The 16,278-nt window shown below is 38.9% G+C and overlaps 1 protein-coding gene across 1 annotated transcript in view; it reads left to right on the top strand.

Moving 5' to 3' along the window:
* The window catches only part of CREBRF (CREB3 regulatory factor), a 45,852-nt gene extending 29,631 nt beyond the window's left edge, over nt 1–16,221 (top strand). Inside the window, exon 9 of the mRNA XM_073651305.1 lies at nt 1,944–16,221. Within this exon, the coding sequence (XP_073507406.1) occupies nt 1,944–2,059 (116 nt within the window). The 3' untranslated portion in view covers nt 2,060–16,221. The remainder of the gene's footprint in view (nt 1–1,943) is intronic.
* Nucleotides 16,222–16,278: the final 57 nt, after the last annotated feature.

The following is a 16,278-nucleotide window of genomic DNA, read 5'->3' as shown; positions in this document are numbered from 1 at the left end:
TTCATGACTGATGAGAATCAACCAGACTCCAACCTATATGGCATATTCATATCAGTAGACATATACACCCAGGACATTAGTTGTTCATTGGAAAATACCTTTCCAATAACTAAACTGATGCCTGATTCACACTTTTCTCTGTCATTAGGCAGCAAGGGTGTTGTGGTGACTTTTGTCCGTAAAGGCCTTTTCACCTAGGGTGATCTGTTGAATGACCATTAATAGGAATGTCTGTTTCTGGTGATTGTCAGTGTAAATGTGCTTAGAGATCAGTGTTAATTTGCATCCTTTACACATGCATAAAAATCCTCAGTTGTTGGCAGCACATCTCTTCTTGTAAATAAGGATATGCTGCCCGCAGTGATGCAAACTACACAGTGACAACCAATTGTAGTAATAATTGTCCATTATTATACTGGGTGGGCCATTTATATGGATAGACCTAAATTAAATGGGAATGGTTGGTGATATCAACTTCCTGTTTGTGGCACATTAGTATATGGGAGGGGTAAAACTTTTCCAGATGGGTGGTGACCATAGCGGCCATTTTGAAGTCAACCATTTTGGATCTAACTTTATTTTTTTCAATGGGAAGAGGGTCATGGGACACATCAGACTTATTGAGAATTTCATAAGAAAAACAATGGTGTGCTTGGTTTTAACGTAACTTTTTTCTTTCATGAGTTATTTACATGTTTATGACCACTTCTAAAATGTGTTCAAAGTGCTGCCCATTGTGTTGGATTGTCAATGCAACCCTCTTCTCCCACTCTTGACACACTGACAGCAATGCCGCAGAAGAAATGCTAGCACAGGCTTCCAGTATCCTTTTTCAGATGCTGCACATCTTGTATCTTGATGGTATGGGGTGCAAAGATAGTGGGGCCATTCTTCATCAATGGAAACCTCAATGCCACTGGATATCTGAAACTGCTACGTGATGATGTGTTGCCCTCTTTATGCACTGAAGATGGCACGTTCCCTGAGTTTTTCCAACAAGATGGTGCACGATCACATTATGGGTGTCAGGTCCGAGCATTCCTACATGAACAGTTTCCTGGAAAGTGGATTGGTCGTCGTGGGCTAGTTGAATGGCCACCAAGGTCTCCCGATCTGACCCCCTTAGACTTTTATCTTTGGGGTCATCTGAAGGCAATTGTCTATGCTGTGAAGATATGAGATGTGCAACATCTGAAGCAACGGATACTGGAAGCCTGTGCTAGCATTTCTTCTGCGGTGTTGCTATCAGTGTGTCAAGAGTGGGAGAAGAGGGTTGCATTGACAATCCAACACAATGGGCAGCACTTTGAACACATTTTATAAGTGGTCATAAACTTGTAAAAAACTCATGAAATAATAGTTACGTTAAAACCAAGCACACCATTGTTTTTCTTATGAAATTCTCAATAAGTTTGATTTGTCACATGACCCTCTTCCCATTGAAAAAAATAAAGTTGGATCCAAAATGGCCGACTTCAAAATGGCCGCCATGGTAACCACCCATCTGGAAAAGTTTTCCCCCTCCCATATACTAATGTGCCACAAACAGGAAGTTGATATCACCAACCATTCCCATTTAATTTAGGTGTATCCATATAAATGACCCACCCTGTACTTTTCGCACATTCATGATGATTGCCATTTGTTAGACTAGGTCCGACTTCCTATATTATATTATAATAGCTGCTGAAAAGTGATCTCTACAAAACCGGGAGTATAGGGAGTCATATGTTTTAAGCAAAATGGCATGTGTTTTTGTAATAAAAATGAGGATATGGAAAAATTAAAAAAAATATATATCAAAGATGTGTGAATACATGTAACATAACAACCTGATTTTTTAATAATTGGGCATTTCCTGATAACTTATTCCCTTTTAAGCATAATTGTTTTACTCGAAGCCTAATTTTTTTTATAAACCTAATCTCGTCTGATTCTTTCAGGTTCATCAGTAGCCAGCCAGACATCTGAGTTTGTAAATCAAGTTTTGGAAAAAACTTCAGAGGGAGATCCCACTGGTGGCCTAGTGGGACTCCGTATACCCACTTCAAAGGTGTGACGCCTTCTCTTCACAGCCAGTGCTGATGCGTCATCTTCTCCCAAGTCTGCACTAAAAACTTCAATTTTGCATGTATATCCTCTCCTAATCTGTTATGGTTCTATTTAGCAGGTTTGTTGGGTGGAGTAAGCAAACTGACATGCCGATAAGCGCGAATACCCATTGCATGGAACTCTCATCACAATGTCTGGTTCTTCGTGGCTACTTGTTCATAGAGTACTATTGGCAGCAATTCTATCATTGCCATGAAGTTTATATATTCAATTTAAATGTGCAAAAAAACAAATAGGCAACATATAATGTATTTGTAGTGTTTGTCTTAGAGTCAGAAACCAATTTATTTTTTCCTTTTTAGATTCATAGTTTTTAGCTAATGCCAAAATTAGCTGGAATAAGCTTCAGACACAAGTGATAATAAGCCACTATCTGAAATGGGAGGTAAAGACATGATTCCTGCTCTGAATGCAGAACTTGCACAGGTACACTGCACTAAATGATGCGGTAGCTGTGCAAATGTCAAAAAGTGGCTTTATATATAATGTGTATTTGTGGATAAAATAACATTGCGATTGCTGATAGTTTGTCGCAAGTGGAACTTTGATCTTAAAGACTCATCTTTGTGCCTTGTTATTTGCGGAGTGAAAAAGACTCTTCTACAGCTTAAAGCCGTTAAGGATTTTTGTATGCTTTAAAACATAAGATATTTTAAACCTTGTAGTGTAGTGGCCTAAGATGCATAGTTTGGTGCATATTTATCGGGTTAAGCTTCAATGTTTAAAAAAACAAAATCCTTGTGACTTCCTCTCTTTTTCTTTTTTTTTCCGAATGTACATAGGAACATGTTAAAAATGTAGATATGTGCCACAGAGTCTGTGAATTGTAATAGATACATAAAAAGTAAAAAAAAAACAAAAAAAAACAAAAAAAAAAAAAAAGAAAAAAGGTGGCTCTTGAACTATAAGCCGCACTTTTTTTCCTTGTTCGTTCTTTTTCTTCTCTTTGGTACTTTTAACTTGGAAAAGAGAGAAACAAAAATTGCACATTACTTTGATTGTTTTCTTTTTATTTTGTACCAAAGAAAAACACATTGAGGTGGCAGACTACCAGTCAAAGTAAAGATTTGCACAGCTTATAAAATACTGTAATGAATGTAAAAATAAAAAATATAACTATATATAAATATATATAACAGAGGTCAGCGGAATTCTGGGACAGCTAGGGAATTTAACAAACTGTGAATTTTTTTTTCTTTGTAGTGGTCCAATTTTATGAGTATCAATATATACATTTGGAGGGTGCATTCACAGTCTTGTGTCTACATTCAAGAGACCGATTTTTCCCATTGTAGATAAAGAAAGACTAGATTTTTTTTGTTTTATTAGAATATTGAATTTTCAGATTTTTGGAGGATAGGTGGAGCTGCTACATTTCATTTATCTAGTTCTACTTCCAGAATCTGATATTTCCCATCCTAGCAAGGTGGTATGAAACTGGTAGGCCCATTGGCATTGTAAAACAAATAAATATATATATAAATATATCTATTTTTGCTATTGTAACATGCACCTGAATATATTAATCTTCAGACCGAAGGGTAGAAGAGAGACAGAAATTTAAATATTGTAATATTTGCCAATATTTTTTTTTCTTAATGTTCTTGATCATTCAGAGCATGATCTGAAAGATATAAAAAGGTTTATGATGTTAAAAAATAAAAATAAAAAAAAGTAAAAAAAAAAATAGATTTTATATTTTTGTATTAGTACTGCAGGAACTGCTTCTTTGGATGTTAGGGACTTGAATTTATTTCATGTTTATGAATATGTTTTTATTTTATCCTGCATGTAGTATTTCTGCAGTTGCATGGAGTGTAGTAATACTCCTTTCCCAGTAAAGAAAGTGCGGCAGGGGAGTGGCTCTATATAACTTTGTAAAAAACAAAAAAAAAAAAAAAAAAGCAAAAACCTTTAAAGTCAGTGAGTTGAAGTGGATGTCTGTTCTGGCTCGGTCCTGATCAGTCTGTGGTTGGCTCACTAGTGGATTTCTTCACTTGGATCAATCTCTGCTCTTTAAAGCAAAAGGCACTGCTTGAGTTTCCATTTCCGACACGTGTATCTATAGCCTTGTTGCATTCGGTTCCAATTTATTCATAGAAATTCTTGAAGTATATGCCATAAAAATGAAATGATGAATGTTGTAGATTATGCTTTTTTTTATTTATATGATGTCCTATGGTACTGTGGTAGTTGTAATGCCAAAAATGAGATGGCTTCCTATGATGTGCCTTATATATTTTGTAAATTTGGGGGGTTGATTTTTTTTTTTTTTTTGTGTATGGTCTTAATGAAGTCTTAACTATCTAACAACCTGTGCGATACAGAAATATTCATCACATTTTCCTTACATTTTAGTTACCTAGCGAACACCTGGTCTGTAGAATGCAGGCATGGTATATTAAACTTCACTGTTGGGGTACATTGTTGGTTGTAGTTTTATCACTTTGTGCACAGTAAATGGGGAGTTTAGGAGCGGTGAGCCTTGCTGGAATGAGCTCTGGATCAGTGTGAACGTCTGTGCTGCTGAACATTAGCCTTATAGCCATAGCAAGCTGCATGTAGGGTCAGGTCTGTTGTCACTCTGTTAGGTAGACTTCATACGGTTAATCCGTTTCATTTGAGTCTCTGTTTTATACAGCAATATTTTTAGTCTGGGTTGGATTCTTTATACAACAGATTCAGGGAAATCTGATATATTTGTTGGACTTTTAAAGCCTTGATATATACTATTAGATGGCATACAGTGCCATTATAGCTTAGTATATTGTTTTTCACATACCACTAAAAGAGTCCCTTTTCAATTTTTATTTCCTGAATCCATAGTACACATGAAAATAAGTAACTTTGTAATATTTCTTATTAGAGAAATCTTTTTCTCTCTCCTCCTGGACTGGTCATTATTTTTTAAAATTCGCAATTTACAGGTAAGATTTGTATTCGGTGAAGACACGTTATTACATTACTGGGATGGAAGAGGACCATTGTTACTGGTGAGATTCTATGGACATAGGAGATAGAGGGCCGAGCTCTTGCCTCCTCTTACCATGTCCTGTCTACATAGAATTTCATCTTCTATCTCATTAATGTGAAAATCTGTATCAATGAATACAGATTTTACACATTAATTCCAAATTTTGAGAATTGATGATTAGTCCTGGCAGAGAGAGAAGCAGTTTTCTCTGATAAGATAATATTACAAAGTTGCTTATTTTTGTGTGTACTATTGATTCATGAAACAAAAATTAAAACGTCTGTTATTCTTAAAAGAGGAAGTTTCACAATTTTTTTTCATGTTGAACTGGACACACAATTCAGAACTTTTTTTTTTTCTTTTTAATTGTCTCGCCTCTCTTTTGGGGAGATATTGGCAATCAACGTATTTGGCACCTAATGCATTAACCTTTTATAAAGCTGAGTGTTATCAGACCGTTTTCACTGAGGGTATGTACTCCTTCTCCAGTCATAAGAAGACAGCAACACACAAAAGAAAGAAGAACACATCCACACCATAGCTCAGAGCAGGTTTCTCAGTGTATGAAATGTATGACACACAGCCCTGATCTTTTGGTCTAACCTCCTGCATGATTTGAAAGCACAGATGATTAACACTTTTCAGGTAAGGTCCCTGTGAGGGGAGGGGAAGCATATCTGAGTTTAGCCATGTCACATTACACACCCTTCTGTCAGCTTTGCTGTACTGCCTGTTTGGAGATGAGAGCTCAAAGTGTCAGCATCACACTTTTATGTCTCTTATGATCGACTTTTACTCGTTCTGCAGTGAGATTACAGCAAGGTGTCATTACATTTCACGCAGGCATAGTCCAGAACAGGCAGGTTACTCCTGTATGAGATGTATTGACAACCCTGCTTTCACTGCAGAGCGAGTACACGTTGCTTGAGCACAGCAGACATAAGTGTGATTACATCTCACACACTCCGTAATCACGAAAGCTGATAGTTTGTAATGTGACACCACTAAACTCTGCTGCACTGCCTGTCTTCCCACAGGGACCTTATCTGAAAAATGTTGGTCATCTGTGCTTTCTAATCATGCAGGAGGTTAGACCAGGAGATCATAGCTGTCTGTCATACATCTCACACACTGAGATATCTGCTCTGAGCTTTGTTGGGGGTGTGTTCTTCTTTCCTTTTGAGTGTGTTGCTGTGATTGAACAGCATCATACAGGTAGTCAAGTACATGCCCTCAGTGAAAACTGCCTTAAAACACCCACTTAAAAAAATAAAAATAAGTTATTTTCTAAATTTATCTCAGGTTGCAAATACTTTAATTGCTAAGATGAGCTTTCTCCTCTCTCCCCTTTGAAACACTTGAGTATTTTGGCTGAGCTGAATGTTCATGTTTATGGAGGAAAAGGTAGCGATGACGGACAGCCAAATAAGTGCTCAGCTGTGAGCAGTCATGTGCATGGCCAGCTTTACATCTACACTAAATGGACTCTGTTTTGGCACCAGTCAGACGAAAGCTGGCTAATCATCTATTGAGGATGGGGATGCTACAACTTTCTTCGAATAGCAGATCTCGAGGTAAAGATGATTTAGGCATGTTTCATTTCAGAATGCCTGATACTTTGATTTCAAGGGAGTTATCAAGGTGCCATAGGCATCTGGCATTGACCAGTATCACCATCAAGAACACATGCATGCTCAGTTGAGCGTTCATATGTATAGGGGAAGGGGAGAGAGCACTAGCTGTTGGCCTGCAATCTAATGTCTATGGCCACTTTGAGAACATTTTTGGCATAAATATTAGGAGTATTTAATGGTTTATTTGGTTAAAACAGAGCCTTATTTCCAGTTTAGATCTTTTCTGAAAATAAGTTTGGATCTCAGAAAAAGAGGTTATATAACACGGACTCAAAATGTAACACTGTAAAAAGCCTTTAAACTAGGTTCATGCTTTGCAGGCATAGGCGGAAGAAATACCATATTGGCATCCATTTTTAAAGGGCATAGCAATTTGGGATTTTTGTAATGTTTTAGATACAGGTGAGAAACACCAGTGGTTCCCAGAGTGAAAGGTCCTTCTGGAACTATTATACTTAAATAAATGGACATTCACATTGGTGACAGTATGATGCCATAGATTCTTCATTATGGAAATGAATGGTGGTCTTAGACCAGAGGGATCACCAAGATGATGATCTTGCATGTATGTTTTTATGTACCTATAGTGAGGGAGGATACACTGAGGCTCTATACAATTAAATGACTTGAGACCTCAATCATGTTGCCATGTTATATGCTTACTACAGTAGTGATGGCATTGACATCGCCTTTTTAAGTATTTCTTTACGTAGCATGGTTTTTTGGAGATCTACTGTGCTACAGATTTCCGACTTATACCCTTATGAATGCGCCAAGCTTGCTAGATGCAGGATAAAAGTTTGTCATTGGTAAGCTGGTGTAGAGAGCTGACCAGACACCATGAAGTTGCTTTTATGATTTGATGAAGAGTTCACCATGACTAGAGACATTGTGCACTTTCATATTGTGCAAATGATTGTTCCGCAAGATCAGAATACCAGATACTTTATGACACAATTTTCCAGCCCGTTATCAATGCAAACAATCATGTTCCATTGCAGGCAGTGGGCATTGAAATGATCTCTTCTGCATATTAACAGGGTGGTAACACAAATAGGTGGCAAAGATACCATGATTTACGGTGCAAGAGCAACACCTTATTCAATAGAGGCAAAATATCAAATACCTTACCTAAAGGCAAAACAGGATAAAGCGGGAGATGCTGAGTTTGGGAATATGTAGGAGCCAATACATCAATTGTTTATGGCAGAGAACTGGCGTATAACACTTTGTCTGGTCCCAACATTTTTGTACAATGCAGAGTTGTGCAAAAACTGTTGTGAAATTTGACATTTTCATGGCAGTTTCAAGCAGCTGCACCATATTGGGCATAGCCAGGACATGGAATGGCTGCGCCCGCCTGTTAAATTCATTGAGTGTGGTGGCTTTAGCTAGAAATGTTACTCCGGTCATGACTTGAGTAACATTTCTGGCAAGGCACACGCCACTGATAAGATGCGCCAAATTCATTAACTGGCGTTTCTCCTCTTATTGAATTTGGCACATCTTATTCCTGCACCCCCATCATTAAGACTGGAATATGAAACCCCAATCTTAATAAATTGGGGGTCATGTAGTGTTTTATTATTCACACTATGGCTGTGGACTCATGGGGTTTTACAACATTTAACCATTTTTTACATTAAAATACTACATCAAATGATAGAAGTTAGAGATGTATACAGTTTTCTATCCGGTGTTGCTACATAGAATGGTATAAGTGACCTGACAGCCACTGTAAGCACTGTATGTCATGTCTGCAGCCAGTGGTTGCCTGAACCATAGACCTGCGTCCACCTCCTACCTGCCAGCACCTTCCGTGCCTCTTCTGACTAGTAGGCCCAGCTCAGTCATGTGTGCTTCATGTGGCAAAAATGACATTGCGCCGGGCCTACTAATCAGAAGAGGAGCCATGATAACACATTTATGCATTTCACTTTGTATGTTGGGAGAATCCCTTTAATTCACTGTTAATGTCCGGAACTAAAGAACAGACTGGTCTGTTTTGAGTCTTAAGGGAGATCTAACAGGACATGTTTCATTATGTGAAATTTGCTCTCCATTTGGGTTCAGTAGAGAGATTGACTTCATCGTATTAAAATTGGTAGATTGCCTAGTAGAAATATGGCTTAACTTCAGACTCCGCACTGCATTTTCCATTGATGTAAGCGGCAATTACTGAAAGTCCCAACCAATTTTCAGATCTCACATTGAACTATTCGTTGTGTTACAATAGACGTGTGCCTCTTGGCCCACAAACTGAAGAAGTCCTCTTTGGTAGCTGCTACATTAATGCCCAACTATGTTTTGGGAGGTGCTCCTATTCTTTTTGCACTTTGTTGTCTGATAGGAGGCCAGATCGTTCCTCATGACATTTCTATTTTTACCTTATTGGTAATTCTGTTTGTAAGTTGGTGGAAATTTTGGAGTGCCTTATAACCCACTGGTGTTGCTTCCTGGTTTGCTTCCTCAAGATCTGCTTTTGAGGGGTGAAAAAAAAGTTTTCCTTCGAGAAATACAGATATTTTTGAGTATATGTTCTCTCTGATATTCTTCTTTTGCCACCGTTTGTGTTCTGCAGACTTTTTTTCTGATTCTTCTTGACACAGAAAGCGTATAAAATGACATCCATCAGCTGATGTTTGTCAGCGCAGCGCACAATTGTAATGCCAAAACCCTTTTACCTAGGGTATCTTAATGTACTGTATACTTCAGCCCTTTACTGCTGTAATAACATCCCAAGCCATTTCAGTAGTAAACTCTAACTTCGGAAAACACATCACCACTTCCACAAATCCTGTACTTTTTGGCTTTTGCATCTGCCAACTGCTTTATGACAAATACAGGGCTATGTAAGAAAACAACACTCCAACCATCTTGACACCTTGCTACCTACACTTGTGTCCACACCAGTAACCCTGCTCTGATGTCCTTAAAAGCACAAACGACTCAGGAAACACGCTAATACAATTCAATATTTAGCAGCTCTTCTTACTCGGTATGGTATTTGTCACATATTTCATGTCTTGAGAAACTTGTGGGATGTAATGTATTCTAGATTGCTGTTGGACTGGAATGTGTATTGCATTAGCTTTCTCTTTGCGGGGCCATCTGTATTGGCTGGTATAGTTCACTAATGACAGACTGTGTGGATATGAGTTGCTGTGCTTTTTGGGGTTTTTTGTGATTGCCTTTTATAGATTTTTTGACACATTCATGCTTTTCATAGAATGGGTTAGGCTGAGTTTACATTCACGTTGTCATTTCTTGTTTTCTGATCCATCAAAGGATTAGAAACCCGAAAATTTCAGTAATACTATGTATTGTGCTTAGTATGTGTGGCCTTCAGGAAACAATTTTACTTTTTCATGCATTCTTTTTGGATTAGTGTAAGTTGTAGGGAATTTGTAGCAGAAATTTAAGAGAGAAATAATTCTGGTTGGCTGTTGTTTCTAGAAAATTTAGACGCAAGGCCCAAAGATAATGTTTAGGAACCAGTTACAGCATTAGACCATTCACATCAGTGCTAGTATTACCATATTTCTGTTTTTGTTATAGGAGCAGAGATATGAGAAGAACAGTAGTGCCTGGTGTCATCGGCACCTAAATGGACTCCAATGACTATAATCGGGTCAGTCTGGTTTCCATCATGGCATCCAGCATTTTACCGGAGCATACGGTGCAGCATATGCTACACTATTTATTCCAGGTAAAATGGGGGGAGCCTGACCGGTCCTCCTAACTGATCCTCAAACCTTGTTGTGTATGGAGCTCAAGTTGGCTACCAAACAGATACATTCTCAGTCGTACATCTGTAGGGCCTCTACAAAGATATTCAGCACTTTATAGCTAGGGTTATATAGTGACTTTTTAGCACCCACACAATGTAAAATTTATGTTTTTGGTGCTGTTTTGTTGTGATTCATCCACTATTGAGATTTGCAACGGCCATTAGACATGTTTCAGTTGAGTGGCAATTGCATTTGACTGCAGCCTGTGACCAAAAATCCAGCAGTCTACTTGTAGACTTATGCAGTGTGACCTTATCCACAATCATTGCATATGATTGTGTAATGTCACATTACCAGATTTATCTTGCTCAACCAAATTTTAGGTGTATCCCTAGCCTTAATCTTTGTGCAAGACCTACAGAGTTCACATTTCATGCAGGCGTAAAGATGTTTTGAGTTGAAGAAAAAGAAAGTGTGGTGATTTTACGGGGAGGTACAGTTTTTCTTGACTTTTCCCCAAATTATTGGATCATGGGGACTAGTGAACCTGTCAGGAGGCCATAGTATGGAACAGAAAAAGACGACCGTGTTAAATTAGTCTATATTGCACTTGTGTGAGACTAAAAATGCATTAATTATGCCATTCTGTGCATTGTACTTTCTCTGTAGTTGTAGTAGTCTAAACTGGGCCTTGCTTTTCTGCTACTGGACAAAGAAGGGCAGTCATTTCCCCGTATAACAGAAGGGTTTCCTTTTGACCAGAACCTTGCACCCACAGACACTTATCTCCATCTTCCTAACCCTTTTGGTGGTTACCGGACACATTTCGCGTTGCTTCTCCTGCCTCTGTGGCCATGCAGTGTTATTGCCAGCTTGTGTAGAGCGCAGGTTTTATGAGACCTTCTGTTTAGGTTGTTCTAAGTGACACTTTATTATCTTGTAAGTATTTATGTGTATATCAGTTAAGCACTTTGTTTCAAAGGAAATAGATTTGTTTTACATCTATATATTCAGATATAGTTTCCTGCCAATTGCTGCTAACTCTGGACAGCTCTGTACGCTGCAGCAATACTTGACATAAGAAAAATGTCGCTGGCAGTTAAGATACAGAGAGACGTTAAGCCTCAGGTTAGATTGAAATCACACGGTTGTCTATTTGACTATTGTCATCCGGGACATGGTCAGACAGTCCTGAATTTCGATATTACTACTCTACAGGTCCTGAATGTTGCGGAATTTAACCTAAGTGTTTGTGTTTTGCATGAAATATTTTAAGATTAATGTGCAATCTTTGATGTTATTAAGGAGTAGGTTGCATGGTCAATTTCTTAAAACATGTTTCCCTTTTAAACTTTTATTTTACAGTTTATATTGCCATGTAATGTACAGATAACTTTGAGTAACTTGGGTAAATCTATTGCATTACCTGTGCTGATGGATATTTATTGGAAAAAGTCAAACTTCTAATGGATACGTGTCTAAATAACAGTTTAGCAGAGTATCTACAATGCAGTGGGATAGTTTTTGTACCATTTAGTCTATTGTATCCTGTATGGGTGAAGGCAAATTCTGCCCATAGTGAACATCACATTATGTATAGAGATTGCGGGTCATGGATGGAGACTGAGATTGGCCAACTAGTATTAGGGAGCAGCGCATTGGAGAATGTATGCTTTTCACCCAGCATAAGCCACCCAGGAAGAGACCATCTGGAAGACCATGTCTACCGAATGTAGAAGAAATGCTGGGAGATGCCAGCTGTGTACTACAATCCAGACTATACCAGGTTTTAGTACAACATATGTAATACAGTGTATTTACCAAGTTACTCAACCTAACCTTTTATGTAGAATATAGGGTTATTTCCATCTTAATCATGGCTGAGACTTGAATATCTGTCTCTCTGAGTTAGCCACGGGATATTAGAGAATTGGAAACACGGTGTAGCACAGCTCACATGGCCATCTGTAATTCCCTATCGTTACTATGGAAGTTTTGGAAATGGCATAACGCAACCTACTCTGCTGTTTGTGGAGGTCTGACCTCCTGTGCTCAAGGAGACAGATATTACAGTCTCTGCCATTACTGGGAATATTTAGAGATGAGCATTTTGATGCAAGCTGCCATTGTATGGCTTCCAGTCCTCTACTGGCAGCCAGTCTTCACTTCTGCACCTGGCATCATCAGCCCAGCATCCTTTGCGTTTCCTGCTCTAAAAGGGCTTGTCCACTTTCTTTTGTTAGTGCGGCTTTCCTCACCAAGTGACCAGCACTTCTGCCCACAAAATGGCTGCTGATGGAGGGTCATGTGAACAGACTTGTCCCTCAGCCTCCTCCAATAGAAAATCAGCTTTCCCATGCGAGATGATTTACAATTGGACAATACTTAAACTAGACAGTCGCATGCTCCTCCACCAGCAGCTATTTTATGGACTGAAGTGCTGGTGAGTTTGTGAGGAAAGATGGCTGGCAAACCTCTTGCTACTTTTGTCATGATGTCTTGTGAGATCTTGTGATTAGGCCTTATGAATGTCATGACTTGGCAGAGCCTAGCAAGTGCCCGAGGCACTAAAGATACCAGGAGTAGATTGGAAGACCATCTGCCATGCACTGAGGACCAGAGTGGACACAACACCAGGGCAGCGCAAATGTAGGGTCTCATCTCTAGGAATATCCCTTGAATTCTGAGTATACCATACTGTCAAGTGGTGTTCAAAGGTGAGCATAAGCTTTAAGAGAAGGTACAATAAGGGACTTTTTATGATCTTTTTCCATAAACCGCCTACATGTAACCTTTTAAAGCTATTCTGGGTATTAAATACAAAATGTTGGTATGGTCCGATCATACAGAAAGCTCTTACAAACCAACCCCCACATCCTTTTCTCAGGCCGATCTAATAGAAGATAATAAAGCAATTGTTGTAACCCAGGACCAATATGACCATAAATCCATAGACGTAGGGAAACTGTCAGCCTGGCCCAGTCCACCAGGAGCCACCGTGCACCCTCCACATAATGACACAGTTTCAAAGGAAAGCTGTGCGGCTTTACACATTAACCAGGAGACTCTGTGGTATTTAAAACAGTCTAGATATGGTTGTACTTTCATGCCAGTAATATTCTGCTTCCTCTATTGTCATAAAACATATATCCATATATTCTATTGTCAATCTTCTAGTGTACTTAATGCTGTCATGAAGAAAATGTATGTAATACATCAATATATGTTGATTTCTGCATTTTGTGTCCTTGGGGACAGCCAGATTCCAGCTACATAAGGTGGCCTAGCTGTGGGTTCAGCTTGGATTTGAGAATCCTATATAACCCACCTGTGTGTGTTGTTAACATGTAAAAACTCAATGTTCCATTTTGCACAGCATGCACACGTCACGCAAGGCTGAGCTATCTCACCAGAAGAAACCTTACTGGATTTTATACCTGGGGATGTTATCTCTGGGTTATAGATCTGGTTAAACTTGATTAGGGCAGTTGTGGGTCTAGGAATGTCCCTGTGTGGGGGAAATCCTGAATTGTAGAAACTCGTCACTTTAGAGGCGACCACCGTACAATTTTGTCATTTATCTTCTGGTACTTGCCCATATTTGGTGCATTTATTGCGGTGGTCTCTCACTATTTTCCAAATTTGTGCTCTGATTGCCTAATTCTGAAGCCAACAACCAAATGAGGTTATTGGGCACAAACTCTATTCCAGTATTACTGTCTCTTCTTTATATACTTATTGACTGTTTGCTGCAGTAGACCCAACAGGGCTCGGCACTTTGGATGGTCACGTATAACACTTAACCATTTTTCTTTGGATGGTCACGTATAGCACTTATTAAGGAGACCTACGTCTTGTTTGTTAACCCTTGCCTGTCGTGCGTGTGATGTGGCTTTTATAACTGTGCCTTACTTGTACATTCAGAATAGTAGTGGGGCATGTCCTAGGCCCTTGTTGACTTGGACCATTGAAGAAAAAAAAAACTTTTACAATGTGTGTGTTATGGATTGGAAAAAACAAAACAAAAACCTGTACATTTGAGTGCCTCTCCTGTCATGGGCAATGCTTGCAAACAATCTCAGCGATCACATGATGAGTGGAATAAGATGTCATTACAATAAAGTTGTATGTCAGATTCCATTTTACTTTGTTATAGCTTTGGGCATTTTTATTTATGTTCTATTCAATCTCCTGCAGTTTCCATTGCTAATATGACGTTTATTAATGTTATTGTAAGTCTGCATACTGAGTGGCTAGCTAAAGTTCGAAAATGCTGGAGACAGCAGTATCACTCATTTTACAGTAGAGCCCACTTCTTGCAGGCAATTTTTATTTTTCAATTTAGTTATCAATAAAAGCTCTAATTTTACAATAAAAAACTAAAAATTGTATTATGAATAGATTAATCTCACCATTTAAAAGAAAATCTAGTACTAAGCCCAAGAGTTGGTGCGAGTTGCTTTTGCGGGACCTGCTTTATGTGCCAGGCCTGTAATCTGTGGCCGCTGGACGGGAGGCCTGAAAGTTGCCTCCTACCTCCCTGCATCTACAACTCTTCATTTATTTAACCAGCCTAGAGTGACATCACCTGTGTCATGTGACCACGATGGCGCTGCTCCAGGCCAGCTAATCAAAAGGAAAGCTGTGGATTCCAGGAGGTAAGAGGCTGTCTGCAGGACTCCCGTCCTGCGGCCACAGATTACTGACATGACTGATGGGCCAGATCCTGTAAATCGATTCCCACAAACTCTACTAAACCTGCAGGGTTGTGGGAAAATCGTATTTCCTACTTGTCTTAGAGGCTTCCATGGCCGGACCTCCACTCATGTATATGACTCCTGCATTCTGTAATTGGGCAATTCTACGAATATCAAAATATTGGGCAATTACTCATAATACAATTTTTTCAATGTTAAGATGAAATGGCTCCTAGTTTTGAGATTGTGTTTTTTCTAGGAATAACCCCATTCAAATAAGTTATAACTTTGTCAGCAGTCATACATGTGATAGTACTTGCAAGTAGTTGCTACACTGCTTGTCTCAGTGCCTCTCCACAGTTTAAGGTGGGTTGATTTTATTTTATTTCCCAAACTATAGTTTTACATTGCAAAGTCACTCAAAACTCGGTATCCTTTTCCTGCCGTGGATACGCTCTGGAAGCTCTGCTTAATGCTGCTACAGGTCCTTACCCTATGTTCATAGGTCTTCATAGTATTTTTGCACGAGATTTAGCAGATGGCACTTTAGTATGTTATATTGCTGATTCATTCTAGTGGGCTTGACCCATAAATTAGCTGCAGTCTTTCTTTGTACTTGCTGTTCTGGCAATTAACAGGCTGCTAAATGGTGTCTATAATTGTAAGCCGTGTTCTGCTTCATCTGCAGAAAGAAGTCGCCTTCCAGCGAGGATCATTACTTGGTCCTGTGAGAGAGGCATCCGTTTGTTTGTTGCACTTGGCCTTTGCACATTTTTCTTTGCTTGATATATAGCAGCCTTCCATTCCATACTAGATAAAATCTAGATTGACTTGCTCTGTGTTGTTTTAATGTACAGACGTCCTTATTGTACCACTCACTGTAGGACTTTACCCCATGGACTCTAAACACACAGGATGAGGATGTGTAGCTGGAACCCAATCTGGAGTTTGTAATACAAAAGTTAAGATACTGTAAAAAAAAAAAAAAATATTGGTATTTAAGTTTATTTTTTCAGTCTGTTATCTTCTGTTTGCCTTTTATTTAATAAAGCTGTTTGTCTCTTCACAGACAAGATGTGTATGTGCTTTCTTATTTCTAGCCAATCCTATTGTTTAGCCCAGTCTGTTTC

This window comes from Phyllobates terribilis, unplaced genomic scaffold, assembly GCF_046119375.1.
Source record: "Phyllobates terribilis strain yellow unplaced genomic scaffold, ASM4611937v1 Scaffold_11__3_contigs__length_659146591, whole genome shotgun sequence".
NCBI classification, from domain to species: Eukaryota; Metazoa; Chordata; class Amphibia; order Anura; family Dendrobatidae; genus Phyllobates; species Phyllobates terribilis.
This window is presented reverse-complemented; position numbering and strand designations above follow the sequence as displayed.